The sequence below is a fragment of the Sylvia atricapilla genome, chromosome 10, assembly GCF_009819655.1.
Source record: "Sylvia atricapilla isolate bSylAtr1 chromosome 10, bSylAtr1.pri, whole genome shotgun sequence".
In the NCBI taxonomy this organism is placed as follows: Eukaryota; Metazoa; Chordata; class Aves; order Passeriformes; family Sylviidae; genus Sylvia; species Sylvia atricapilla.
Window position 1 is genome coordinate 12,848,710 of NC_089149.1, and position 27,251 is coordinate 12,875,960.

A 27,251-nucleotide genomic window follows, 5' to 3' on the forward strand; every position below is an offset into this window, starting at 1 on the left:
AATTTCAATAACAAATTTAAGAAAATAAAAATTCAGTGGATAAAGTATAGAAAGGAAATATTAGGAGATCAAGTTCTTATTTGGTGTAAGTAAACAACTGCATTAGAAAATGCAGCTTTCAAATAAGAATCTTTCTATTTTAGGTACATTCATTTGTGGCAGTGGCACAGTACACTTCACTGCAGTGACAGGAAGTTTGCAAAGTGATTTGCATGCAAGCTGTGAGCTGCTTTGTAGCCTTGAAATTTGTAATGTGTAATACTGATTTTCACAATAGGTTTCAAAAGTATGGATGGCTTAATTACAACTTTAAATAATGAAATTGCTTAATCATGCTGACAGATAAAGCATCTGAAATGTCTGATTATGTACTGTAGCTGCAGCATGTCTTTGTGCTGTTATGCTGTAACTCCCAGGTGTCTTAGTAAATTAGATCAGTAGTTCATTCATGAAGAAATAATTCCATTATAACTCACATTTCTTGATGCTAAATTGCATCAAGCAAATATGTAAGATCAGTAATGCTTACTGCAGTTAGGCAGCACCCCGTGCTTTTTTAACTGTAGAACTACAAAGCTGCTCAGTTCTGCATTTTTACATAACTTTTCATCATGTGCTTGAACATATGCCTTTCTAAGCTTTCACATTGTCAAGAGACTGCCCAGATGCTAAAGTAAATCCATAGATAAAACCATCATACTTTATTCCTGAACTGCAGACGTCCAGAAACCCTGGCTCCAAGGCTGGAACAAACAGTTCAGGCATATGGATGAATGGATTTATACTTATTAATAACATAACCCCTTTGTCTCCTAACCTGCCTTTGGAAGGATAAAGATATCAGTCCTACCTTTCTGAAATGCTTCAGACACCACCTCAAAGCCAACCTGCTTTTCTTTTAAGCTAAATTTCCTGAGGGGCCTCAGGAAACTGCCCAAGTAACAGAGTCACAGAATATGTAGGTTGGAAGAGACCTTCAAGATCATCGAGTCCAACCCATGCCCTAACACCTCAACTAGATCATGGCACTGAGTACCACATCCAGTCTTTTTTTAAACACATCCAGGGATGGTCACTCCACCACCTCCCCCGGCAGACAATTCCAATACTTTATCACTCTTTCTGTAAAAAACTTTTTCCTAATATCCAACCTATATTTCCCTTGATGCAGGCTAAGACTGTGTCCTCTCGTTCTGTCAGATGCTGCCTGGAGAAATAAATCAACCCCCAGCTGTCTACAGCCACCCTTCAGGAAGTTGTAGAGAGTGATAAGGTCACTTCTGAGTCTCCTTTTCTCCAGGCTGAACAGTCCCAGCCCCCTCAGTCGTTCATCATGTGGCTTGTTTTCCAAGCCCTTCACCAGCTTTGTTGCCCTCCTCTGTTCAAGCATCTCAACGTCCTCCCTAAACTGAGGGCCCAGAACTGGACACAGCACTCGAGGTCTGGCCTGACCAATGCTGAGTCCAGGGGAAGGATGACCTCCCTGCTCCTGTTGGCCACACCATTCCTGACCCAGGCCAGGTGCCATTGGCCCTCTTGGCCACCTGGGCACACTGCTGCCTCATGTTCAGCCGGCTGCTGACCAGAACCCCCAGGTCCCTTTCCTCCTGGGCACTGTCCAGCCACACCGTCCCCAGCCTAGAGCACTGCAGGGGTTATTGTGGCCAAAGTGCAGGACTCGGAACTTGGACTTATTAAATGTCATCTTACTGAGCTCCACCCACCCATCTAACCCCATTCCAGGTCTCTCTGCAGAGCCCTCCTACCTGCCAACAGATTGACACACACTCCCAGCTTAGTGTCATCTGCAAATTTACTAATGAAAGACTCAATATCCATGTCATCAGTGAAAATATTGAACAGAACTGGCCCCAGCACAGACTCCTGGGGGACACCACTGGTGACTGTCCCCAGCTGGATGCAGCACCATTCCCCACCACTCCCTGGGCCCAGTCGTGCAGCCAGTTCCTAACCCAGCACAGAGTGCTCCTGTCCAAGCTATGGGCTGCCAGCTTTTCCAGGAATGTGCTGTGGGAGACAGTGTCAAAGGCCTTGCTGAAGTCCAAACAGACAACATCCACAGCCCTTCCTGCATCCACCACACAGGTCACCTGGTCATAAAAGGAGATCTCAGGTTGGTCAGACATGACCTACCTCTCCTAAACCCATGCTGGCTGGGCCTGAGACCCTGGCCCTCCTGTAGGTGCTGTGTGATGACACTCAATAGAAACTGCTCCATGACCTTACCGGGTACTGAGGTCAGGCTAACTGGCCGAGAATTACCAGGATCCTCCTTCCCACCCTTCTTGTGAATGGCTGTCACATTGGCCAGCTTCCAGTCACCTGGAACCTCACCAGTGAGCCAGGACTGTTGGTAAATGATGGAGAGCAGCTTCACAAGCTCATCTGCCAACTCCCTCATCACCCTGGGCTGGATCCCATCTGGGCCCACAGATTGATGAACATCCAAGTGGCTCAGCAGTTCTCTGGCTGCCTCCTCCTGGATAACAGGGGCTCCATTCTGCTCCCTCATACCATCAACCAACCCAGAAGGACAGTTGTCTTGACTACAAGCTGCCTTCCCACTAAAAACTGGCAAAGAAGGCATTAAGCACCTCTGCCTTCTTCTCATCTGCAATTGCTAAGTTCCCTCCAACATCTAATAAAGAACAAAGGCTGGTCTTACCCTTCCTTTTACCATTAATATATTTATAAAAACATTTTTATTATCCTTTACAGAAGTCATTATTTTGAGTTCAAACCGAGTTTTGGCCTCCCTAATTTTTTTCCTACATGCTCTAGCAAACTCCTTAAATACTCCTTGAGAGACCTGACCCTCCTTCCAAAGATGCTACATCCTCTTTTAATTTCTGAGTTTGTCCAAAACCTCCCTGCCCATCCAGGCTGGACGTTTGCCTCATCAGCTCATCTTTCAGCACACAGGGACAGTCTGTTCCTCTGCCCTCAAGATCTCTGCTTTGAAGTATGCCCACCTTATCTGGACTCCTTTGTTTTTAAGGGCTGCTTCCCAAGAAACCTTCTGAATAAGTCTCCTAAATAGGCTAAAGTCTGCCCTCCAGAAGTCCAATGTAAAAGTCTTATTGATGTTCCTCCTGATTTCACTAAATATTGACCATTTTATAATTTCATAATCACTATGCCCCAAGTGGCCTCCAACCACCACATCTCCCACCAGCCCTTCTCTATTTGCAAACAACAGATCTAACATAGTCCTTCCTCTGGTGGGCTCACCCACCAGCTATGACAAAAAGTTGTCCTCCACACACTCTAAAAATTTCCTGGACTGCTTTTTTTCTGCTTTATCAAGTTCCCAGCAGATATCTGGCAAGTTGAAGTTGCTTACAAGAACAAGGGCTGATAATCCTGACAAATTCTCTAGCTGCTTATAGAATAAGTTGTCCACCTCTTCTTCCTGGTTGGGTGGATGATAACAGACTCTCAGTAGGATGTCAGCCTTGTTGGCCTTCCCCTTAATCCTTACCCATAGGCATTCAACTCCATCTTCATTAGTTTCAATACCTATGGCACCAAAAGCCTCCCTAATATAAAGGGCCACCCCTCCACCTCTTCTCCTTTTTCTGTCTCTTCTGAAAAGCTTGTATCCATCCATCCAGTGCAGTGCTCCAGCTTTGTGAGTCATCCCACCATGTTTCTGTGATGGCCACTACATCACAGCTTTGCTGTTGCACCATGATGTCCAGCTCTTCCTGTTTGCTACCCTTGCTGCGTGCATTGGTATACACGCACTTCAGCTGGGCTACAGATTTCACCCCTAACTCAGGCTTAGTACCCTTGGGCCTGCTTCCAGGCAGCCCAGCTGCATCTCTTTCCCCCTTCAAACCTAGTTTAAAGCTCTCTCAACGAGGTTTGCCAGTTCATGAACTTAAAATCTTCTGCCCTTAACAGAGAGATGGACCCCATCCGGTTCCAGCAGGCCAGGTGCCGTAAAAGTTGCTCGTGATCAAAGTATCCGAAATTCTGCTGATGGCACAACCCTTGAGCCACTTGTTAATAATGTGGGATCTCCTATTCCTTTCACCATTTTTTTCAGCCACCAAACGGACAGAAGAAAAGACTACCTGTCCTTTCAACCACTTGTTCCTAGTGCCCAAAAGTCCCTTTTAATCGTCCTGACACTCCTTTTCAATCTCATCACTACCAGCCTGGAGAATCAGCAGTGGGTAATAATAAGAGGGCTGAATCAGCCCAGGAATTCTCTCAGTGATGTCCTGTACCTGTGCCCCAGAGAGGCAGGAGAACCTCTCTGTGGGATGGGTCTGGTCGACATACGGTGCCTTCTGTTCCTCTCAGAAGAGAGTCACCCACTACAATTACCCTTCTTTTCTTCTTGATGTTAGAGGTGGTGATTTGTTTTACAGATGAATCATATTTAGGTGGCTCACTAGAGAGATGATTTTCTTTTAAATCATCTGGCTGACTCTCTAGATCCAGGGCCTCATCCCTATTCTGAAGTGGCACCTGGCTAGTAGGGTTTGGGAGAAATTTTTATTATTACCTCTCCAAGCAGAGACCCATTTCTACTCCCCTTCATCTACCAGGTGTCCTTCTATTGCCTGACACCGAGAGGCACAGGAGTCCTCTGACTATTGGTAGGTCTCCCTCAAGGATGAAAGGACTAAACTCCACCAACCTGTTTCCTCTTGACTTTCCCAGATACTCCTTAGTCTTTCAGCTTTGTCTGTAAGCTCGGCCACCAGCGAAAGGAGATTGTTCACCTGTTCACACCACAGGCAGCTTTCCTCTCTGGAAACCACTGATAAGCTCAAAGACACCTCACAGGAATGCGTCTGTACAGACTCATTCTTTTTGGAGGGTTCCATTCGGTAGCATATACTTGTACTATCTACAGTTTCTCATCACGTAAAAACCATTACTACCAGAAACACCAACCAACCAATCAACAGAAACACTGCAAACAACACACAGCAAACCATACTAGTAAGAAAACCTGCCTGCTTGCCCTGCCTGCATGAACTGCTGTGAAAACTACAGTGCCATGCCCCATAGACCTGCCACGCCCATGTTCACCATGCCCATTTGTCACACCCCAGAGGCCTGTCACGCCCCTCTTTGCCACGCCCCTGCTCCAGGTCATCACACTCCAGGTCACCACGCTCCGAGTCACCATGCTCTGTGTTGCCATGCTCCATAGAAGCCTCTTTTAATCAGTCACTCAATGACAGAGGAAGGCACTTCCCTCCCCGAGTGACTCAAGAATATCTCACAAGAATAATGGATCTTGAACATTTCCATACCAGTTTGTGCACATGTTGTACAAATTCTGGTGCACAAGTGATAAATTATAGACAATGAAAAAGAGAAATATTAGAAGTAGCTGACAAATAAGATCATGAATATGACTGTTCACCTTCAAATCATAGTTTGATTAGGAATTTCCATTCTAGGCTTTCAACTTCTCGAGTTCCCAGAGTACTGCAAAACCAGGGCATTAATCCAGCTTTTTTAGGTCTATTAATAACTCCATATCAAGATTTTCTCTAAGAAATTGAATTATTTTGAGGGCCTCCCCTCACGACGCTTTAAGAATGTTATGCTTTTTATTATTTCATGGTGCTATAGACAATTTTAAGTTCCTTTTACTCTTTGCAGAGTTTCCTTCATTGAGTTGCTTTGGTTGAGAAATGGGTGTCTTAGGGTCTAAAGGATGTTTGCAACAGTTCTAACTTCCCTTGAGAATGACCATAACTACATAAGGGAAAAAGCTGTCCATGTAACAACAATGACAGTACATATTAGGGATCATTTTCAGAAGGCTTGACACAGCTCATTTTTCAAGTCTTGGAGAACAGTAGCTAAGCATGAACAGGTATGAAAATCCCATACCAGTGTAATAGAGCTGAAATAAAACAGGTCAGAAAATTGCAAAATGTAGAACAGAAATATGCAGAAAAATGTCCAAGTAACTTCAAGCAAGAGCAAGTAGAGAAATTATAAAATATTGAGCTTGGTTACTCCTTAAGGTCATAGAAGTTTTACAGAAGCACAGAGTAGTCACTGCATTTCACACTGGGCTATACTGCAGAAATCAAAAATGCACAAACCCACATCAGTTTGTAAAGAATACTTCAGAAGGGGCCCAAGGGAAGTTCTGTATGTCATAAAGCAAGTTCTGGACAATCACTGTGACTGATTTGTCAAGATTTTGTTATCAGTGATAGAGCAGTTGCATTATACACTTATATTAAACTAGCTTCTTTCAGTTGGGATCTTAAAGAATATTTTCAGCATTTATTATCACTAGTGACTCATCCTTGTGTTACCAAAAACTGTTTTGAAGCAAGGCACTGAAAAAATATTTGTCAAAATAGCATTTAAAGATGCAAAGTGGGAATATAGTGTGTCAGAATAAACAGGGCTGTAATGGAAGGCACTTGAGGTGCCAGGAATGCCACAAAGACTTTTTAAGTCCTGGAATTATTTCATCTTTGTTGCAGAATTAGTGATTTATTTATCATTTCTCTCTTACTCTGTAGGCAAACACCTCACTGATTTGTTTTTGCAGTTTTATTAAAGGTGTATGCATAAAGCAGTGCAGGCCTGCATACCAATTTCTAAAGTGAGTATTTAAGAGCATAAGAAACCCTTTTGAGCTTCAAGTAATAAACAACTAAATTCCATCATTAAAAAAAGTTCACTTCAAATAGAGAATCATGTTGGAAAGGATGGGACTGGCAAGCCTGAAGGCTTTTATCTAGAGGAAAAATTTCATGCACAGAGATGATGGAAATTTGCAGCATCCTGTCTCTCTGTATGTCCTTACCCCTCCCAGACTGAGATTATTGCATACTTCTGTCAGTATTCACTTGTTTTCACTCTCTCTGAATCTCTCGAGGGAGGCCACTCACAGCTTTTAGGATATGAAGGGTGCTCTTCTCAAAACTGAATGCACACAAATAACAATTCTAAACAAGACCTAATAATAATCCAGCATAAAAGGACAACTTCCAGACGTAAATCTTGCTATTTGATGGAAATATCCAATTTAACTACATTTATATTTATATACATATTTTAAAAAGAGTCCAGATACCAAATCAATTTCACTTCACTCTCCTATCATAGAACAAATTCCTTAGAAAGTCAGTTCCTGCTCTACCATGTCTTTAAGAAGGTGCTAATTTTAAAAAAGGAGCTGGGAGTGAAGAGCTTGACTGGGCATGACTGCTGCCTCCAGGGGAAGCCCCCGGTGTGTGTGGGGCCACTGAAATGGTGATGTGCAAACCAAGGCCTTGACCTGATCCTTCAGTAGCTCCATGCCCACACAAAGTACACCACATTTAGATTAATCTAAACCATCTCCTGTAGTTCCTGTTGGAAAAGGAATTGTTTTGCGTTTGGTTTTTGGGTTTTTTTTTTTTGTTTTTGTTTTTTTTTTTTTGTTTTTTTTTTCCACAATAAAATGCACTGCAGGGTAATTCTGGATTGTCAAAGCCATTTATCTTCTCTTAGTCAAGAAAAAGTATCTTTCTGTATGTTTATCTGTTTTTTGCTGACTTAGAATGACTCCACATCATGCTTTGAAGTCCCTGTTTTCATGGGATCAACGTGAATTTTGCTTGTAGAGTGAAGACTGTTTGCAGAATGATAACATCCTGAAAATAATGTTGCACTGTGAATAAAGTACATGAAAAAATTGCTCATCTCTGGTTCAGATACCTTCTCCCACTAAAAAAAGTGTTGCTATCCTATTGATTTAGGAGAAGGAAAAGTACCTTTTGGCTTGACTGTCCTCATATTTGTACGAAAAGTGTAATACCTGTGTTGAACAGAGTGTGAAATACACCATCCTATTTAATATTATTATATTCCACTGTCACAAAAGGGCTTGAATGACATGGTTCATCATCCAAATGACAACTTTGGTTTGGTTCACAGCTTTCTAAGAAAGTAAAATAAACAGTTCTAATATTTTATATGTTATTCTTAGATGGCCCAAATGCATATTTGGCTGCCTAAATAATTCACTGAAAATCATATCTATATTCCTTTCATTTGAGACAATTAGATAATAATTTAGATGCCTTTTACTGACTTCGGTAACAAAACTATTTGTATTAAGTTCTTGGGTTTAAAAAATATCTAATACTTTAAGTATGAGAAAAGAAATTGCATAAATGTTGACAAACGCATCATGATATTAAATTTAAATTTTTTAATGGGAAACTCAGAAAAAAGGTCATGATTCTGAAACAAAAGAAACACCTGGCTTACAAGGAAATGGGAGTAAGTAAAAGGAGGGAACCTCCTCTACCTGGGCACCTATTGCAGTTTTTATTACCCAGCATCACAGACCTGACACTGATTTTTTTTTAATATTGCTCTCTCCATACCTTTTCTTCCAGAATCCTGCTAATAGATTCTCTCACAACCAAGACACTTAATTTGCAAAAGGATGAAAGTGGGAAAAATCCCAAACTATCCACATTTCTTTTTTTCCCATGTTTCTTATCAATAACAAGGATACCCTCAGTAAAGAGTCTGATACTTGTGATTATCAGCCCCTTTTGCAGAGGTCCTGTGTCAGCAGGTCACTGGTAAAGGCACGTCTGCCCAGGCACTCTCATGTCATGAATCAGTGCAGTAAGTGTAAAAATCAATTAGCAAAGGCCACTAATGGAACAAATAGGGCCAAATAAACTGAGAGCCATACTGGAAATAAATCTTTAGGCTTATGAACTGATTTAAAGACACAGTCTCTCAAGATCTAACGTGGCAGACAATGTCATGTGGAGGTTCCAGGCACTTCTTGTGCAAGGCTGTCATGGTGTTGAGAGGCTCCAGATGCACTGCTCAGCTGCAGAGCTGTATAAAATGTTCCATGGATTCCTGTATCCAGACAAGGATGGAGCCTTCAGCTAACGTATGTGCCATACTCACCCACCACAGAAATGAGATCTAGACAATTAAATTAAACCTGGAATGACAATAAGCTCACATGCCTGGTCAGTGCCCTGAAAGAATGAGGAGTCTTGTGGAGTAGATAGAGCCCAGAGCAGCTGGTGTCATAAATTTTACTGTTCGGCAGTGAGAGTGATAAATGATTTCACCAGTTCAAGCTTCACTCTCTTCCAAGGTCACTGGATTCCTCTCAGCAAAAACAATCTCTGGATTGTTGCATTCATAAAAGTGAGCTGAGCAATAAAGTGGTCTGTCACATTTTCCTCTGCTCTGGTTGTGCTTGGGACCAAGCCCTGGAGGGTCTTGCAGAGTCATTTATGCCCTGCCCTGACTGCAGAGCCCTGTCCCACAGGGCAGGTGGGGGAACAGGGACAGCAGCTGGGCAAAGCTCCATTCCCAGACTTTCCTTAATAAAACAAACATCAGGGAACTGTAGATGAGTCACTACAGAACAAACTGTTCTGAAGGTGAGATTTCCAGAGGTATCTCAGTGTCTAAATACACAAATAATCAACTTAATCAACTCCTGAAAGTCTAGCCCATCTTCTTTTCATATGGAGTAGAATCCCAACTCTTTTTTATTATGTGGTTTTAAAATATCCTGTAGTTTCTGAGATAGACCACTCTGGGTATACAGTTAGAAGGCATCATTTTACTACACTATAGTGAAAATTTCTCACTGCCTTGTCTTCAAAACCCTGCAAGTTCCTTCCTGGCCCATTATTCACACACGTTTTATTTTCAGTTTCTTTTAATTTACTCTATCCTATAGGCATGTGGAGCATAAAGAAGAGATAAAGCAGCAATGTTTATGAGGTCCCTTCATGACAAAACTTAAAACAGTATCACCATGACAATATAAATTTGTCTTCATGGAAGTCTGGGCACACAGCCCATAACAAACTTTATTTATGCTTTAATCTTACTTTCAACTATAAACAACAGCTGAAAATATATTGTGGAAATCAGTTGACAGTAGCTGAATGAAAGGAAATTAATCAAGTAACCTACAAAAATATTTTCTATCTCTAGCTTTCATCATGTAGGCGTTTTCAGTAGTAGTTAGGAAGGTTGATGACCAAGTTACTAGAGTCACAAATTTCATTTATTCAGAGGACACTGGTTCTTTCTCATTGTAAGGACACAGAAGCTGACTGCACTCAATTTTCAAAACCAAAATACTTCCCAAGAGCTTTGCATTATCATTAATTTAGATGTTTAGTACAGAGTTTAGAAATACAAGTCCACCTTCAGCACTCAGAACAACCTTATCTGAGGTGGTATCAGTTACTCCTTGTATTAGGTTGCAATGCAAGATGTAACCAAAAATATGTATTCTATTACCATATGTTAAAATCAGGTGAGGCAGTGTTTCTTTATCTCTTCCATTCCTCATAATTCCAGGGAGTGGGGAGGGGGTATCTTCTGTTAATAAAACAATTGTTAAAACCAGGTGGAGCAGTGTTCTTCACTTCTTCCAGGACCCACCCTCCCTCTGGGGCATATCTGCTGTTAATGGGCCATTGAGCCTCACTGCATGACTGATAAAATTACATCATCCTATGGGGAGATGCTCCACCCAGGGGGAGGAGCCCAGCATTCCTACCTGGATATAATCTGAGATATAGAACACCAGAGAAAGTCTGTATCCACTGGATTTCCAGAGGAGGACTGGACCCATCCCACCACCACTGGACCCTCAGAGGAAAACTACATCCTTCTACACAAGACCATTGTTTCAACAAAACCAAATCTGTCACTCCAGGAGGACTGCAGCCACGATTTAACTGGACTCCTACCAACACCCTGACCAACAAGGCGTCAGGTCGTATTCTGTCAGTGCTTTGGTTTTTGTTTGTTTGCTTGCTTGTTTTTTACTACTGCATTTTTATTTTAATTTTCCTCGTAAAGAACTGTTATTCCTATTCCCACATCTTTGCCTGAGAACCCCTTAATTTCAAAATTATAATAATTCAGAGGGAGAGGGTTTATATTCTCCATTTTGAAGGAGGCTCCTGTCTTCCTTAGCAGAGACTTGTCTTTCCAAACCAAGATACTCCTGACTTGCAATCTTCAATGTGATTTAATTTCTATTTGTTTTGAGACACTGTAAGATTTCATATAGAGTAAAGCACAAACTGATTCCAGAATTGTTAATGTTAAATTCAAAGTGAGTGCTATTGCCCACAACAGGCTTTCTTACCATAGTCATCTGATAAACATGATGGAGATCTCATTTTTATATACATTTAGAGGGTGAATTAGAAAAGTAAACATTCCTATAGCTACATTTTCAATAGCAGTTTGGACTCAAAGGTAAGAAGAAACTTGCTTTGAAAAAATAGTACTTCGCTGAAGTCTGTCTTCTTTCATCCAAATGATCCTTATCCTGCCTAGAATTAATAAATCTATGAAAGGCAACTCTTATCTCTTTAATAATAATTTATTGCAATATACTTTTAATAATAAGATGAAATTAGATACAGCACAGGAGATGAAAGAAAAGGTCTGCAGATTGGATTTACAATATAATAGGAGAGGCTTTCTGTGTGTCAGAATATTCTTTACTGAAAAGGTTTCCACCATTTCCATTATGTTGATAAAGCAGATTTTATAGAAATGATAAATGGAAAACTTTTAGAGAACTATATGCAAAGTCACGTATCTCTTCACTGCCAAAGTACATAAACCTCTACTTACCATTTAAAGTGGCTCAATTAAAAAAAAACAACTAGTGCATAAAATGACTTGACAAAGTTAACAAATTTCTCTTTTTTTATGTGGATCCTAATTAGAGTTGTAACAGCTGCAAGTTCCAGTGTAATTGCAAGAGATTTCAGACAGACTATGGACAGACTCCAGACAGCTGCTCTGGAATCTGGATGGTTCCCTGTGCTGTCTAAAGGGCTGTAGGGGAGGGATGTGAGATCTGGGATCTGAATGGATCTGGATGGTTCCCTGTGCTGTCTAAAGGGTTGCAGAGGAGAGTTGTGAGATCTGGGAGGTGTCCTATGCTGTCAGGAGGGGCTGAGGAGGAGAGAGGGTCCTGGATGACCTCGGGCAGCACGAGGGAGGTACCTGGTCGAGCTTCCAGTGGAACTCAGCGGGGCGGAAGGTGTCGGCGCGGTCGGAGTCCTTGCGCAGCAGGAACACCAGGCGGCAGTTGTGCACGTACAGCGCGTAGTGGTGCCGGTTCATCTCTGCAGGGGACACACCTGGCTCAGCACCACACACAGTACCACGGGGCTTGGAGCCTGACACACTGACAGCCCCCAGCCACATCACAGAAACCCCAGAGAACCAAGCTTTCTCATGAATTGTTATGGCTCTTCTTGAATTATGCCATATCAACTTTGTTCATGGAATCATCCTGTCCCAGCTAATAAATAAAATCCAAATGCATATTTCATTTAACTAATTTCAGAGAATTAGAACCATTTCTCCCAATCTAAATAAATTTTTAAAAGTTAAACGCAACTTACTTATTTTATCAATCAACTCCTGTGAAATCCCTAGCCATGTTATCCCAGCTGTGTTTGTGTTTGTTAGGTAGTCATCGGGCCCCTCAATAACCTCTCAAGTCAGCAATGTTTGGAATGGCACCATCTGAGATTAGATTTTTCTCAGATCAATTAAATGAGGAGAGATGGCAACACTCTACTGCTGTTAATTTTCCCATTGCATAACATTTTTTCATACACAGACTCACCTGTCTTGTCAGAGTTGCAGAGAATAGTCTCCTTCTCAGCTCTTAATCCAGGACTAGGCCCATGTTTCATCCATAGAGCAATGGTGAATTGATCAGTTAAATTTTTCGGGACTATTCCATCTGGGATTTTGGCTCCTTGCTTTCCATCGAATTTAAAAATGATGTCATTGCTATCCATGAGGAGCCCAGCTGTCCAGTTGGTTGCTGTACTGGGAGATGGTAACAGGTCAATGGCACCTGAGGAAGCTCCTGCAAATCACATATAATGAATAATACAATAAGAGACCAATGAAAAAGCTGTGAAGATTAATTTAATATAGGCCAGGGTTCTGATTCACACTCTTTAGACTATTTTGCTACCCAAATGGTCCTACCAGCCTCAATGCCAAATCACTGAAACGTTATAAAATACCCACCATAATAAAACAGCAAGTTTTCTAGATTAAATGTACTGCACAGAAAACCATAGAAAATAATGTTAATAAAGTTTTTTCTTTTTCTTTCTCAGAAATGTTCATTTTTTTTCTGACATTCATTAATGACATTTCTTCAGCTATTTCAAGATCTGCTAAGAGTCAAAACAAATTTTCTGCATTTATCTTCACTCCCTGACAGCAGGAAGGTATGTGGGACATACAGCACAGTAAAATACAGCACAGTGGGGATGAATGCAGGACAGGCCTCACAGTGTCCAGCAGCCAGCCATAGATATCCCCAGTGATGCTGGGAGGAATGTCCATTCACAGGGGGGATTCACCCCAACCAGGCAATATCACTCCAGTGCTGGTTTCTGCTACATATTTGATGGCTGAAGCTCTGTGTGTTCTTCAATGACAGACTGAGCTGGATAACAACAAGATCTGATAAAATAGCACAGTTCTTCACAGCTCTGTGTTTGCTTACAGCTTAACAACTGCCAGGCACCATGAAAACCATTCAAGAAGCTACCCAGAGCATTTACCTACTAGTAAAAGACAGTCTTTAGAAGGAAATATGATTCCAAGAGAAAAAAACACAAACAATGTTTGCATTCTTGTTGCTGCTTTCTCAAGTAACAATATGGTGAGAAAACTGTGATAGCATTAAAAATCCCCTGCTAAGATGTTCTGCTGTCCTTCGCCATCCAAGAAGAGATAAAAAAATGGCAAATCTCTGCAGGAGTGCAAATATTTTAAGCCAAAAGTGTGCAGAATTGATTAATACAGTTTTGGGGTTTTTTATTAAGTATTATAGCTATGATTTGGAAATATTCACCTTATTCTGTAACTGAATGTCTTGGATTCTTCTCCAAAATTTATTACTGTAAAATCAGGCTATTTTGAAGTGATATTTTCAATACCAAACCTAACACCTGCATGTTCATAGTTTGAGCATGGAGACAAATTGTATTTATTTTACAAACTGGATAATACAGGACACTGCATTTGTATAACCAGCACCAAGCTCAACAGGTTCTACTTTATCTGCCCATATTTGTATGGAGATCTATGGCTAAGTTTGGAATCTCGTCCTGTTAGTGTTCTAATCTTGCCCAGAGAAAAACCATTGGATTATGTGCTTGGAAGATTTAGCTGGAATCAATCATTTTTTTCCTATCTCAACAAACCCAACCTGAGTCCCAGGCTGCTCAGCCATGTACAGAGAGAGACTTGGAGCAATGCAAAGATCTCTCTGGAGGTGTTCCCAGAACAGCCTTATCACTGGATCAGTTCTCTTCCAAAATAGAGTGCCTGATGCCATTTTCTCCCAAATTGCTTCCAGAACAATGCAGAAACTGCTGCATGAAGCTCAGCTTTGAGACCCTCTGAGGCACTTCTTGCATACAAAAGTGTTTATTTTCACAAGTGATTTATGCAGTTGGCCCCACCTCTTCTCCCAGTCCTGCACATTTGGGCTCCAAACCTTTTGCCAGGATAAGCACATAGTGATGCTGCTCACTGAGCTGGACCAGACTGCTGGCTTAGCTAAGAACAAATCAACCAATAACAGCCAGAACAAATTGTCCTTCGTGATCACGTCAACAACTTTCTTTGAGCTTCTTGCAATGCCTCACCACCCAGGATGATGGAGGGAGGGCAGGATCCTAGATGCAGCAGAGCCTTGAGTCTGATACTCAGTGTTTCCCTGTCTCAACTTACCATCTGCCACATGTGAGAATTAGCAATCCTGTAATTTCCTATTTTATCTACATGTAGAGCGAAAGGAGACAGTACCAGAGCCATCTTTCCACTATATTTTAGGCTCCTTAACCTATGCTTATTTTAGCGTAATTTATTCTGATATGTTTTTGCAGTCCAAATGGTGTCTTTTAGACAGTCTGTACTTATTACTGTCAGATGACAATGTGAAAGAATGCTTACTAAAATGCTTTGAGGCACAACACTAATAATTCCTTGACTTTAAAGTGACTCAAGTGTAATTTAATCATTTAAGCTGCCCACCTTGACCGTCCAAGGGAGTGCAAATCTCTGGGTTATTGAAAAGCAGACTTGAACCTTTCATCATATAAAAAATGAATTTTAATTTACCCTCCTTAGCATCTGCCTTCTCCAGATATCCCACAGATAAATGAAGAAATGAGCACAGGATTTATAAACTGGATCTTTAATTATACAGAGAGAACCTTGCATTTTACATGGTGCAGAGCTGTCTGAGTGCTCAGCTCTGCACTCTCTGCAACCACACAGTGTTCCACTGTACAGGAAAATTCAGGGTTTTCTCCCTTTTCAAAGGACTTTATCTTCCAACCATTAGTTACAATAAGGCAATTTCTGGAAGAAAACTGATTTCCAGAAATAATTTAACCTGCTTTCAAAAGAGTTCTCTCTACATTAAGGATGGTAATAAATACTAAATAGCAAAGTACAGGCCAGGCTAAATGCAATTCTCATGTAAAGTACACTGTCACTTACGACATTTTAATAAAGGTCCTGTTAACAAGTTTCTACCATGTCTGCTCTATATGAAGATACAGAAAACCTGGACCCAAAAATACTATTTTTTCAACAGTGAGAGAATTTTCCCTCTATTTACATACACTCTCACAGGCTTATCTGTTTTCTCAAGTGATTTCCATTCTGTTCCTTCACAGATGTGCTGAGCCAGAGCTAAGTTCAGCAGTGACATCTGTCCACTGCTCAGAGCTGCCTGCAGCCACCACAGTGGCCCTGGCAGACCTGAGAAATGCCTGCAATTCTCTTTTCTACTCCAGTGTCAGCAGGTGAGACAGTCAAGCCACACTCTGCAAACTGGAACCCTTAGAATTTGCACAACCTTCCTCAACTAAGGACTTATACACCAGATGAAAGCACCTCCTTTCAGTCCTACACTTGGAATGATAATATTGTTTGATATAGCTGATATTAGTGTTCGACTTCAAGGTAATAATTCCGTGGTTTAGGTCTTGTTGGTAGTGATCTGCACTGAGTGACTGCGCCACTTGCAGTTCAGGTCTGTAACAGCACAAAGCAATGTTTTTCGGCTGCCGATACAGCTCTTACAGGAGGCAAAAGTATTTGACTTTAGCTATAACGTTTATGTTCATCCAAATTCTAGTATTTTATGAAATCAAGGCTTTCTCAGCCTCCCAGAATTAATGTCATTACCACAATTAAGATGCATATTGGGGCAGATGCATTTTCATCTGCTCTTCTAGGCAGTTGGATAAAGACACAGAATTGAGGTTATGATTATTTCTGTGATCTTAACTAAGCAATTTTGAAGTTGAAAACATTCCAATTTTATGACAACGCTACTACTCCCACTCACCTTTGCCTCCCTTTGTCCATCTCCACTAATAACTGATAACTGCAACTGCCAACTGTTTTTCCCTGGAAATTGCTTCTCCGTTTTTAATAATTTATTAACACTGGCTGAAATTTTTCATTTACAAAAATTATTTCCTAAAGGTTAATGTATTGATCTTAACAGATCTGCAGCACTGCTAGGTGGTTATCAGAGCAAAGACAAACCCTACACCAGAGCACCACAAACCAAAATCCATGCATTTATATAGAAAAAATTGCACAATTGCTACTGTAGCTCAGACAAAACCCAGAGACAGAGAAGATGAGAATTGATGTCCACACCATCAGGGCTTCAGAGGAGGACTCTAAAGATGGGATACTAAAACAGGAGAGACATCTGATCTCAAAAGATAAAGGGATTATTGCATGGCCATTGCTTTGCCAGATACAGAATCTTCAAGTCTGAAAAAAATACAGCAGTATTTTCAAGTATTTAACCTGCCTTTCAAGACTGACTTCTGCATTTTCCACAAAGTTATCAAAAAGCACAGAAAGGAAGGAAGAAATTAGGAAATATTTCTCCATCAGGTCAGCTCTTATTTGAATTTATGTTTCTTAAATATTTTTGCTCGAATGATTGGCCAGAATATTCTTTTACATTTGTTTGTCCTCTGGCACAGCACTGAGCAGCAGAACAGAAAGCTGAGTCAGGAGGACTGAAACACAACAGGGAGATTCAATTCCCTTCAAGTCCTATGGTCTTCCTGTAATGGCAAATCTACACTGGAAATATCACTACACTGTCACACCAGTGTTTGTAGCAGAGGGAAGAAAGAAGGAGAAAGTGGTGGAATGAGGAAGAAGGAGAAACTGAGAAGAGAATAGGAGCAGGAGAGAAAAAACTTAAAAGGAGGCAGGGAGAAAGTATGAAATAGAGTGAACACAAATGGACAAGAAGGATGGAGCAGCTGTCAGATATCACCACTCCCTCTGTTCTCATTGCTACAATCCAAAGTGAGCCAGTTGAGCTAATTCCAAGTGCTGCATGTGTACAGGTCACAAGGAGCTGGTGCCTTGTCTGCAAAAACATTATCATGTCAACTGAAAACCATACTCATACCACATAATTTCTGCAGAGATTTTTCGGAGTAGGTTTCACGATCACAGCCCTTTCCAATGTAATTGGTCTGCAGTTCAGTGGTGGTGTGGATGGAGGACACTGGTCCATCACATGTCTCTAGGCGGATGCTGGGAAACAAGGGTATGCTGCCAGAGCCAGGCCTGTATTCGATCCGTTTGTTCCAGTCTGGAAAAACAAACAAATGAACAAACAACAAGATCCAATGGTGAGCAAAAAAGGAAGGGAGCTACAAAATTTTAAACGACATATTCTTTCAAAGGTCACTGTCTAAGGCAGAAATAAGCATTTCTGAACTTAGCATCAATAAGCTACTGTCCTAAAAAAATTGGATTTTGGCCCTGTTTTTCTAAGTGTCAGGCTCACTTAAGCAACACTACTGCTGGTTGAGTCACGCAAGCAGGGGCTACACACATCTCCTGACAAGAAGTGCTAATTGGTGTCAGTCTGGAGCTGCAGTGCCCACATTCCCATGACAGACTACAAGCCAACTCTGCAGGGAGGAGGTGTCTGCTGCACCCAATTTGGTCAGATTTCACAATGTTGTGATAAGAACAAATACCTCCAAGGACTGGGCTACACATGTCAGTCTAAGATAACACCTCTGAAATGCCACTTCTTGTCTTTGAACATCGTCCTAATTTTGTGAAGTACTAATGACAGGAAGTTCCAGCTGAAAGGACGACATGCTTCCAGCCAGATCTGACTAATCTATGCTTATGGAGATGCTTAACAGCCCACAGCATTTAAACAATTGCCTGCCTCAGGCAGCCACCTGCTTGTGCCACACATGCCCCTGTGCTGCTCAACTAAAGCGTTTAATGTTTGAAATCCAATTAATTATGGTGTTTGCAACATGCTTCAGAGAAAACCCAAGCAAGTAGCAGTAATTACGAACATGTATTTTAGCTGCCTTTACAGCTCATATTTTATCAAGTCATAGAATGGCTGGAGATGGAAGGGATCCTCAAAGGTCATTTAATCCGCCCCCCCCAGCCATGGGCAGGCACACCCGCCACTTTTGAGGTTGCTCAAAAACCAGGTTGCTCAAAGTCCCATCCAACCTGATCTCAGACAACTTGAGGGATAGGGCAGCCACAGTTTCTCTGGGCAACCTGTGCCATGCCTCAGCATCCTCACAGGGAAAAAAAAAAAAAATCACATATCCAATCTAAATCAAACTTAAAGCCATTGCCTCTTGTGACTACAGGCCTCAGCAAAACCTTTCTATCCAGCTTTCTTGTAAGTCCCCTTCAAACACTGAAAGGCTTCAGCAAGGCCTCGGTGGAGCCTTCTCCACACTGAACAGCCCCAACTCTCTGTCTGTCCTTAAAGGAGAGATGCTCCAGCCTTCTGGCCATGTTCATGGCCCTTGCCCTCGTTGCTGTAACAAGTTCAAATCTTTCTAGGTGAAAGAAGACTTCATAAATGGCAATGTTCTAGGTCCTGGCAATCAACCAAATCCCTGAAAGCAAATGGGCAGAGATTCATTCTAAATATCCGTGCAAGGAAAACTAATAGTGGATACAAATATGTATGTGCATTTATTAGGTGAAGGAGTTTGGTGTTTTTCAACAGATATATTTCAGAAAGCTTGAGAAGTGGTGCTCTCTTCCCAGGTCTTAAACTGCATCAAACATTTACAGGAAAGTCTGAACGTCCATGCAAACGCTTTGAAGCGTGAGGCAGTTGTTACTCAAGAGTCCAGGCAAAGATGCTACAATTCTGCATTTCAGAATTCTCAGATCTTCTTCCTGACATAGGCCAATCAGTAATCATGCAGCATTTTGTTAACAAGAGGAAGATGAGACTTCCTGAAACATTCTGAAGGTTTGTTTAGTATCTGTTTTTCCAAAATCTTTAAGACTTGTACATGATCACTAAGACATCCATGACTACATGCCTGCCCGTGGTGTACATATAACAGAGCTGCTATTTCAGTTGTAATTTTCAGGTAATTCACTCCATTTGTTCCATATTGAGTTAGATTTGATCTACAGTATTGCATAATTTCTCTGCCACTCTCCTTTTAAACAGTTCCATTAGAATTTCAAGTACCATATACAGGACATCATTACAGTAATCGGTTTCTGTTCCCTCCTCATTGCAGAAATTCGAGGTTAACACTTTTCTAATAGAACAAGAGCAGCAAATTCTTGCAGATACTTCAGGTAAAAATAAAATAATCTGCTAATTTTATAAAAACTAATAATATATGAATTATTGATCTTTATCATCTCTTATCTACCAGTTCAGGCATTGTATTTCTCTACAAAAAAAAAAAAAAAGGAAAAGAAAGACTTACATATATCTGAAATTTTTCTATTTCAGCTGCTTTCAGCCACATTTTTATTTCTCAGCTGTACCAAATGAACCAGTACTCATACAAAATATTCATTAGTGGATATGAGATGTGACTGAATTATGAACTGCAAGGTACCTGCAGTGTACCTGCAGCTGCAAACTCACCTCCAGCTATACAAGGGGTGTCCTATAAAACCCACAGCAAATAAATGCCACTGCTCACAAGGAAGAATGATGGGAGCCCTCTGTTTCTGCCACAAAAACTGGAAGAGGTATTTTGTTTCACGGTATTACTTTTCAGCTTGAGAGAAGTGGGAATTTGTACCCAGAGATCATAAACCCTGCACCTCCTAAATCGCTTGCATTTATCTCAGCTCTAAATTGTAAAACATCAACTAGACTTGAACCAGTGTCTTTATACTTTGGTCCACTGCACCACCACAGACCAAACCTCATCCTAAACTGCACCAGCATTGCTTTCACTGACTTAGTGCAGATTTAGAAATTCCACCAAGAAGTCCCTCTCCATGCCAAAGGCATTCCCAAGCAGACATAAGGCAATATGGGAGCAGGTTACAATCCTGTGATGGCAGAATGGTCCCTAAAGGCAGCAACAGCTCTGATAAAAAGCAACTGGCTTATTTCTATAGAACCTGCCCCCAAGCACTTCAGCTCCCAGGGCTGTGAAGCAGAGGCCAGCACGCTTTGTATCTCACCACCAGTGCAGGCAGCAACGCTGGGAAGCCCACAGAGCTGGAACAAGCAACAGTAAGTGGTAGTAACAGTATAAAAAATTATTGTGAGAGCTACCCAAGTCCTTAATTTAATTTTGAATGGGGTGAATGGGGTGCTTCTCTCGGGGACCCGTGCCCCGTTCCTGGCTAGCTCTGCCACCCGAGCTGCAGTGAAAGGTACAGTTCTGTGTCCTGGATATGTTCCCCATCCTGTGGGCTCTTGCCTTCAGCAGAATGTGGTGAGGAGTAAGGGAGGACTCTCGTGAGACATTCAAGGGGGGGTTTATTAAGCCCATGTGGGACTTGTACACACCCAGGGAGGCAGCTCACGAAAAGTGAATTTTTCTCTTTACAGCACCTTAAGTATGGGGGTGGAGAAATGGGAAGGGGGCAACTTGGAACCAATCCTGAAGGGGAAGGGAGTGACCCAGAACTCAAATGACAGACAACAGAACAAATCAATCAATCAAGGGATGGGGGGCAGAACAGGACCCTGCCAATCACTCGACGTCCTCACCCTCACCACAACTTTCTAGACGTCAGGGTGAGGCTGTAAAGTGATGGACAGGATCCCTAATTGTGATTGACACCTGACAATCACTTGGGGTAAACCAAGAAGGGTTTAACATGAGGGTACATGGGAGAAACCACTGTAACTAATATAAAACCATATAAAACAAAGAACACCTGCATTCAGAAACCTGCTAAACCTAAAAAACACACTACAACAGGTGAATATCATTATTTTGCTTTCTCCCAGAGTAACATCCCACACTGGACATACTCAAAAGATCAGCGCCTTCCCTTCAGGAATGTGGTGGCACTTTTTCAGTTCCTCTGGAGTGACTCAGAGGAAAAGTCTTATGTAACCTGAGTCTGCAAAAGCCCCTAAATTTAGGAATTTTCTAGATATGTTCAGATACATAATCCCACCTGAACTGGCAGACTGCTCTTAGATTAGCTAAACCCATCCAATGTCCTCCTTTGACACATACCTGACACACAAGTCCTGCTACACCACCACTTTACACTGCAAACTTAGGACAGTAAATGCCATAAGGATAGAAGACTAATCCCAGGGGGAAAGACTGAATAAAACTAGCACTGTTTAGTCCTGCAGCCTCTGTCTGGATTTTGTAGTTCAACAGGCTTTTGCTTGCCACTTGTAGCACAAAGCTGCTCCAGACAATGTCAGACAGTCCCAGCTGGGTTATCCCTACAATACAACCTTAGAGTGTAAATAACATCCTGTCGAGCTAGCAGATCAGATTTCATCAATTATAAAGCAGCTATCAAAACATGGATCTTGATAGCTGAGATACTCAAACTATCCCAAGATCAAAATGGATCAAATTTCAGTGACAGTTTGAGCCTTTAAAAGTAAATCCCAGTGCACTAAACAAGTTTCCTTTTAAACAGATGGACAATGTAAAGACTTTCCTCGATCTCTATATTTAAGGTTTTGTGTAATGTCTTTGTGATCCATGTTTTATATTTCAATTAATTTCTAATGCTAGATGACACTAAGAAGTATTTAATCTGATTTTTTTTTCCTTGAAGAAGATCATGCAGAGGAGGTATGATGTGATTCATGTCTCCTACATGTGTGGCCATAAACTTTGATTACATTTCACAGTGTTAAAAATGATGGCGATGACACAATGAAATGCAAAACTTCTCTCCTGTTGCACTGAAGATGTGCATCTTGGCAGCTAAATGTAAGATAAAATGTATGTGCTGCCATTAGTGAGACTCTGCAGCATCCCTACGTAATTACTGGAACAGAAGGTTCCCAGAGCAGTATAATTGGTATCTCTTCTGTTTCCTCTGCAGCATCCTTACATCTGTGCTGTTTATGTAGGCTAGAGACTGGGCTAAAAGTTATTCTGGTGCCCATTTCATGTGAAATAAGATGAGTGACTTGTTAAGGAAATGACAATCAGGCCTGACACAGTTAAAGGGTTTCCACAGCAAAGAGAAAACTCAGACTGATGTCCAGAGCTCTGCTGGCTTGCTAAGACACTTAAGTGCACATCTCAAAGCAAAAACAAACATTCATATACACCCTTCCCTTGTGCAGCAGGTCGTTTTAAAAAGACAAACAAAAAAGAGACAGAAATCTGTGCTTCGCACAGGACAGTGGAAAGGCTGCTGCTGCAGGAGCTGGTCAACCCAATGGAGTAACTGCTGTGCCTGACCTACTGACACTTAATATTCCATCAAGTGAAGAAGTTCCCAGATCTAGTGGTGCTTAATTAATGAAATAAACATATAATAATCTAAAAACCATGCAACAGCATGGGTTAAGCTTTTTTTTTTTTTTTTTTTTTTTTGGGGTGGTTGGATTTGAATAACACATTTCCCACAGTGTTAAGAGCCCCAAGGGCACTATAAGCACTAATGAACCTCCAAAAGCTTCACCTGGGGCCTCCATTTGCCCAAACAGGCCTGGAGCTCAGCCTCATCAGGCTGGGCTGCAGGTGCTGGTCTGGCTCAGCCACAGCATCCTTGGATCCAGGAGCCAGCCCAGGGCTTGCTGTTCTGGCTTGACAGAGACTCAGCACTGTGGAGCTGGCCAGTGACCTGATCCCAACCCTCATCCATGGATCCCCCTCCTGGGACCTGCCTGTCCCCCAGGAGGGGGATCTGGCCCCTTGGCTGAGCCTGGCCCCCTTTTGTGGGTCTGCCCTGCTCCCCTCAGCAGGGTCAGGGCTTGGCCCTGGATGACAAATACATCACCCCACCCTGCCAGTTCCGTTATTACAATTGGCTCTCTGCTTCCTTTCCTGTAGGAAATAACCTTCATCTTGCTAGGTTTGGGTTGGCCACAGGCTTCTAATGTCTTTTCTGGAGAGCCTGCAAAGTGCTTTTCAGATTCTTAAGGACAGGCTCTGAAACACTGCACGGAGCAGTTACCCTAATCAATGGAATGTCATATCTCATGTGGAAAGTCTTCAATTTTTCAGCCCAAGGTCTAAGAATGTGTGGAACTTTTTACATACAGAGGAAAGAAAAAAAAAAAAAAAGAAAAAAAAAAAGAAAAAAAAAAAAAAAAAAAAAATGGAAAGGCTTCAAATCTAACTGGATAGCCGCCCATACTGCTTTAACTTTTGGTCAGAGGAGACGTCAATGGAATGATGCTGTCAGATGCATCTCAGAGATAGGAAACTCCTCAATGAAATTATAATTGCCCCAGTAAAGCTCAGGAGGGTCCTGCAGTGAAAATTCAGAAAAGGAAAGACTATTTTTGTAGTTGCAAATGCAGAAATGTGAACAAAGGAGTTATCTTCCACAGAGTTATGTGGAAATAAAAATCTAGTTAAATAGGTCTAAAATGAATGGGATTTTTGTATCACTCAAGATGGAAAAGACTGGGTTCAGTATTTCAGTCCTCACAGATAAGCAGAACAGCCTGCAGAGAGGGCAATAATGGGTTACTCTGCAAATATGAACTTCATGGTACACAGGGAACTGATAGGTAATGATCCCTGTGAGTCTGCTGTGGGAGTGTTGTTTGATATTTCCATTTGCAGTCCTGGCACAAGACCAGGTCCATGTTAGTTACTGCTGCTGCTGAAGGGAAAGGAAGGCAGTGCCACTAGAAGTCAACCTTGAAAGAGGATATGTGAAGATAAGATGACCTTGAGTACTGCTGTTACACAAATATTGCTTCATAATGATTCAAAGTGCTCAGGAACTTCAGCAAACTGCTGAGAAATCACTGAAAAATGACATATGGAAAAGAGCTGATTCCATTAAGACAAGAACAGTATTTCCACGGGCCACCAGTCTGATATGGCCAGGCAAAAGCAAGGCAGTCTCAGAATATATAAAGGGCTGTTCTCAGTAAGAGGCTGTTGTGGTTTAAAAACAAACCAAGTAAGAGGCTCTAAGTCAGAAATAAAATTTAATGAGAAGAAAAGAAAAATAAAATAGAATAAAATAAAATAAATACAAAAAGAAAAACCAGTGTCAGAGTCAGAATACAACCTGATTAGGGTGATGGAAACAGTCCAGATGAGGTGGTCTTCTTGAAACAGAAATCTTGTAGAAAGGTCTGGTAGCTCCGGTCCTCTGGGAATCCAGTGGAAGAGGGCTGCTTCTACTGTCCCAAATCCCAGCTTATATCCAGGTGAGAATGCTTGGCTCTTCCCCATGGGCGGAGCATCTCACAATGGGATGATGAGTCATGGAAGAGAGCCTTAATGGCCCATTAAAGAGAGAGATAACGCCCGGAGGGAGTTATCTCTGAGTCATGCAAAAGGCATTGATGGGCCATTAACTGAAGATGGTGATAGAATACACCCTAAACTACAACCCAGGACAATCCACCCCTTATTCTATTACCATCTACAACATGCTTAAATCAATACATTCTTACAGATGAATGCATATATACATACAGAATGAAACCTTACACACTGCTCTCACTTAAAATTAAGTCTCCCTGTGGTACACAACGGGTTTCTCCATCTTTCTGCATTACCCACCAAGTGTAGCCAGGTCCTTGAGCAAAGACAATCCCATGGACGGGTCTGCCTTTGCCTGAAGTGGGATTAATCCAAACACTCTTTCTTAAAATGCCCTTCATGTGTACCACAGGTACTTTGTCTCCATCCACTGTGTGTAAGGGTTCAGACTGGGCAGGACCACCTCGATTGACAGACCCTCGGGTGTTAATTATCCATGTGGCTTTGGCTAAGTTTAGTTCTCAATTCTTGAAGGTTCTCCCACCAAGTGCCTTCAGGGCAGTCTTTAATAGTCCATTGCACCGTTCAACTTTCCCGGCAGCTGGTGCATGATAGGGAATGTGGTATATCCATTCAATACCATGTTCTCTAGCTCAGGTGTTTATAAGGTTGTTCTTGAAATGGGTCCCATTGTCCGACTTAATTCTCTCAGGGGTGCCGTGTTTCCACAGGATTTGTTTTTCAAGGCCCAGGATGGTGTTCCGGGCAGTGGCATGAGGCACAGGGTGGGTTTTCAGCCATCCAGTAGTGACTTCCACCATGGTCAGCACGTACCGCTTTCCTTGGCGTGTTTGGGGAAGGGTGATATAGTCAATTTGCCAGGCTTCTTCGTACCTGTACTTCAGCCATCGTTCACCATACCACAGAGGCTTCATTCGCTTGGCCTGTTTGATTGCAGCGCAGGTTTCACAGCTGTGGATGACCTGTGAGATGCTGTTCATAGTAAGGTCTACCCCTCGGTCACGGGCCCATCGATATGTTGCATTTCTTCCCTGATGACCAGAGGCATCATGGGCCCAACGAGCTAGGAATAATTCTCTCTTGTGCTGCCAATCTAGATCCACTTGTGATATTTTTACTTTGGCAGTTTTGTCTACCTGCTCGTTGTTGCGATGCTCCTCATTAGCCTGGCTTTTGGGTATATGCGCATCCACATGTCGAACCTTCACGGTCAGCCTCTTTACTCGGGCGGCGATGTCTTGCCAAATGTCAGCGGCCTAGATGGGTTTTCCTCTGCGCTGCCAATTGGCCTTTTTCCAGCGATTCAGCCATCCCCACAGAGCATTAGTTACCATCCATGAGTTAGTGTAGAGATAAAGCTTCGGCCACTTTTCTCGTTCAGCAATTTCCAAAGCCAGCTGGACAGCTTTAAGCTCTGCAACTTGACTCGATCCACCTTGTCCCTCGGTAGCTTGTGCAACTTGTCGTGTGGGGCTCCATGCTGCAGCTTTTCATTTCTGGTTAGCTCCTACAATTCGGCAGGAGCCATCAGTGAACAGAGCATATCGTCTTTCAGTCTCCGGTAGCTCATTATATGGTGGGGCCTCCTCAGCGCGTGTTACTTGCTTTTCTTCTTTTTCTTCTTCAGATGATAATCCAAAAGTTTCACCTTCTGGCCAGTTCGTTATAACTTCCAGAATCCCAGGGCGATTTGGGTTTCCAATGCGGGCGCGCTGTGTAATGAGGGCAATCTATTTGCTCCATGTGGTATCGGTGGCATGATGTGTGGAAGGAACCTTTCTCTTAAACATCTACTTCAGCACTGGCAGTCGGGGTGCCAAAAGCAGCTGTGTTTCAGTGCCAATCACTTCTGAGGCGGCTTGAACTCCTTCATAGGCAGCCAAGATCTCCTTCTCTGTGGGAGTGTAGTTGGCCTCGGAGCCTCTGTAACTTCTGCTCCAGAATCCCAATGGTCGGCCTCGAGTCTCCCCAGGCACCTTTTGCCAAAGGCTCCAAGACAAACCATTGTTTCCAGCTGCGGAGTAAAGCACATTCCTCACATCTGGTCCCGTCCTGACGGGGCCCAGGGCTACTGCATGAGCAATCTCTTGCTTGATCTGAACAAAAGCTTGTTGCTGTTCAGGCCCCCAGTGGAAATCATTCTTCTTGCGGGTCACCAAGTAGAGAGGGCTCACGATCTGACTGTACTCAGGAATGTGCATCTTTCAAAAGCCTATGGCACCTAGGAAAGCTTGTGTTTTCTTTTTGTTGGTAGGTGCGGACATGGCTGTGATCTTGTTGATTATCTCTGTGGGGATTTGGCGACGACCATCTTGCCATTTGACCCCCAAGAACTGGATTTCTTGAGCTGGTCCCTTAACTTTGCTTCTTTTAATGGCAAAACCAGCTTTCAGCAGAATTTGGATAATTTCTTCTCCTTTCTTGAAGACCTCCTCTGGTGTATTCCCC

The 27,251-nt window shown here is 42.2% G+C and overlaps 1 protein-coding gene across 1 annotated transcript in view; it reads right to left on the reverse strand.

Moving 5' to 3' along the window:
• Positions 1 to 27,251, reverse strand: part of CLSTN2 (calsyntenin 2) — an 87,685-nt gene that overhangs the window by 43,112 nt on the left and 17,322 nt on the right. Inside the window, exons 4-6 of the mRNA XM_066325996.1 lie at positions 17,537 to 17,722; positions 12,671 to 12,919; positions 12,040 to 12,161 (exon numbers count right to left, since the gene is read on the reverse strand). Coding sequence (XP_066182093.1) covers positions 12,040 to 12,161; positions 12,671 to 12,919; positions 17,537 to 17,722 — 557 coding nt within the window. The remainder of the gene's footprint in view (positions 1 to 12,039; positions 12,162 to 12,670; positions 12,920 to 17,536; positions 17,723 to 27,251) is intronic.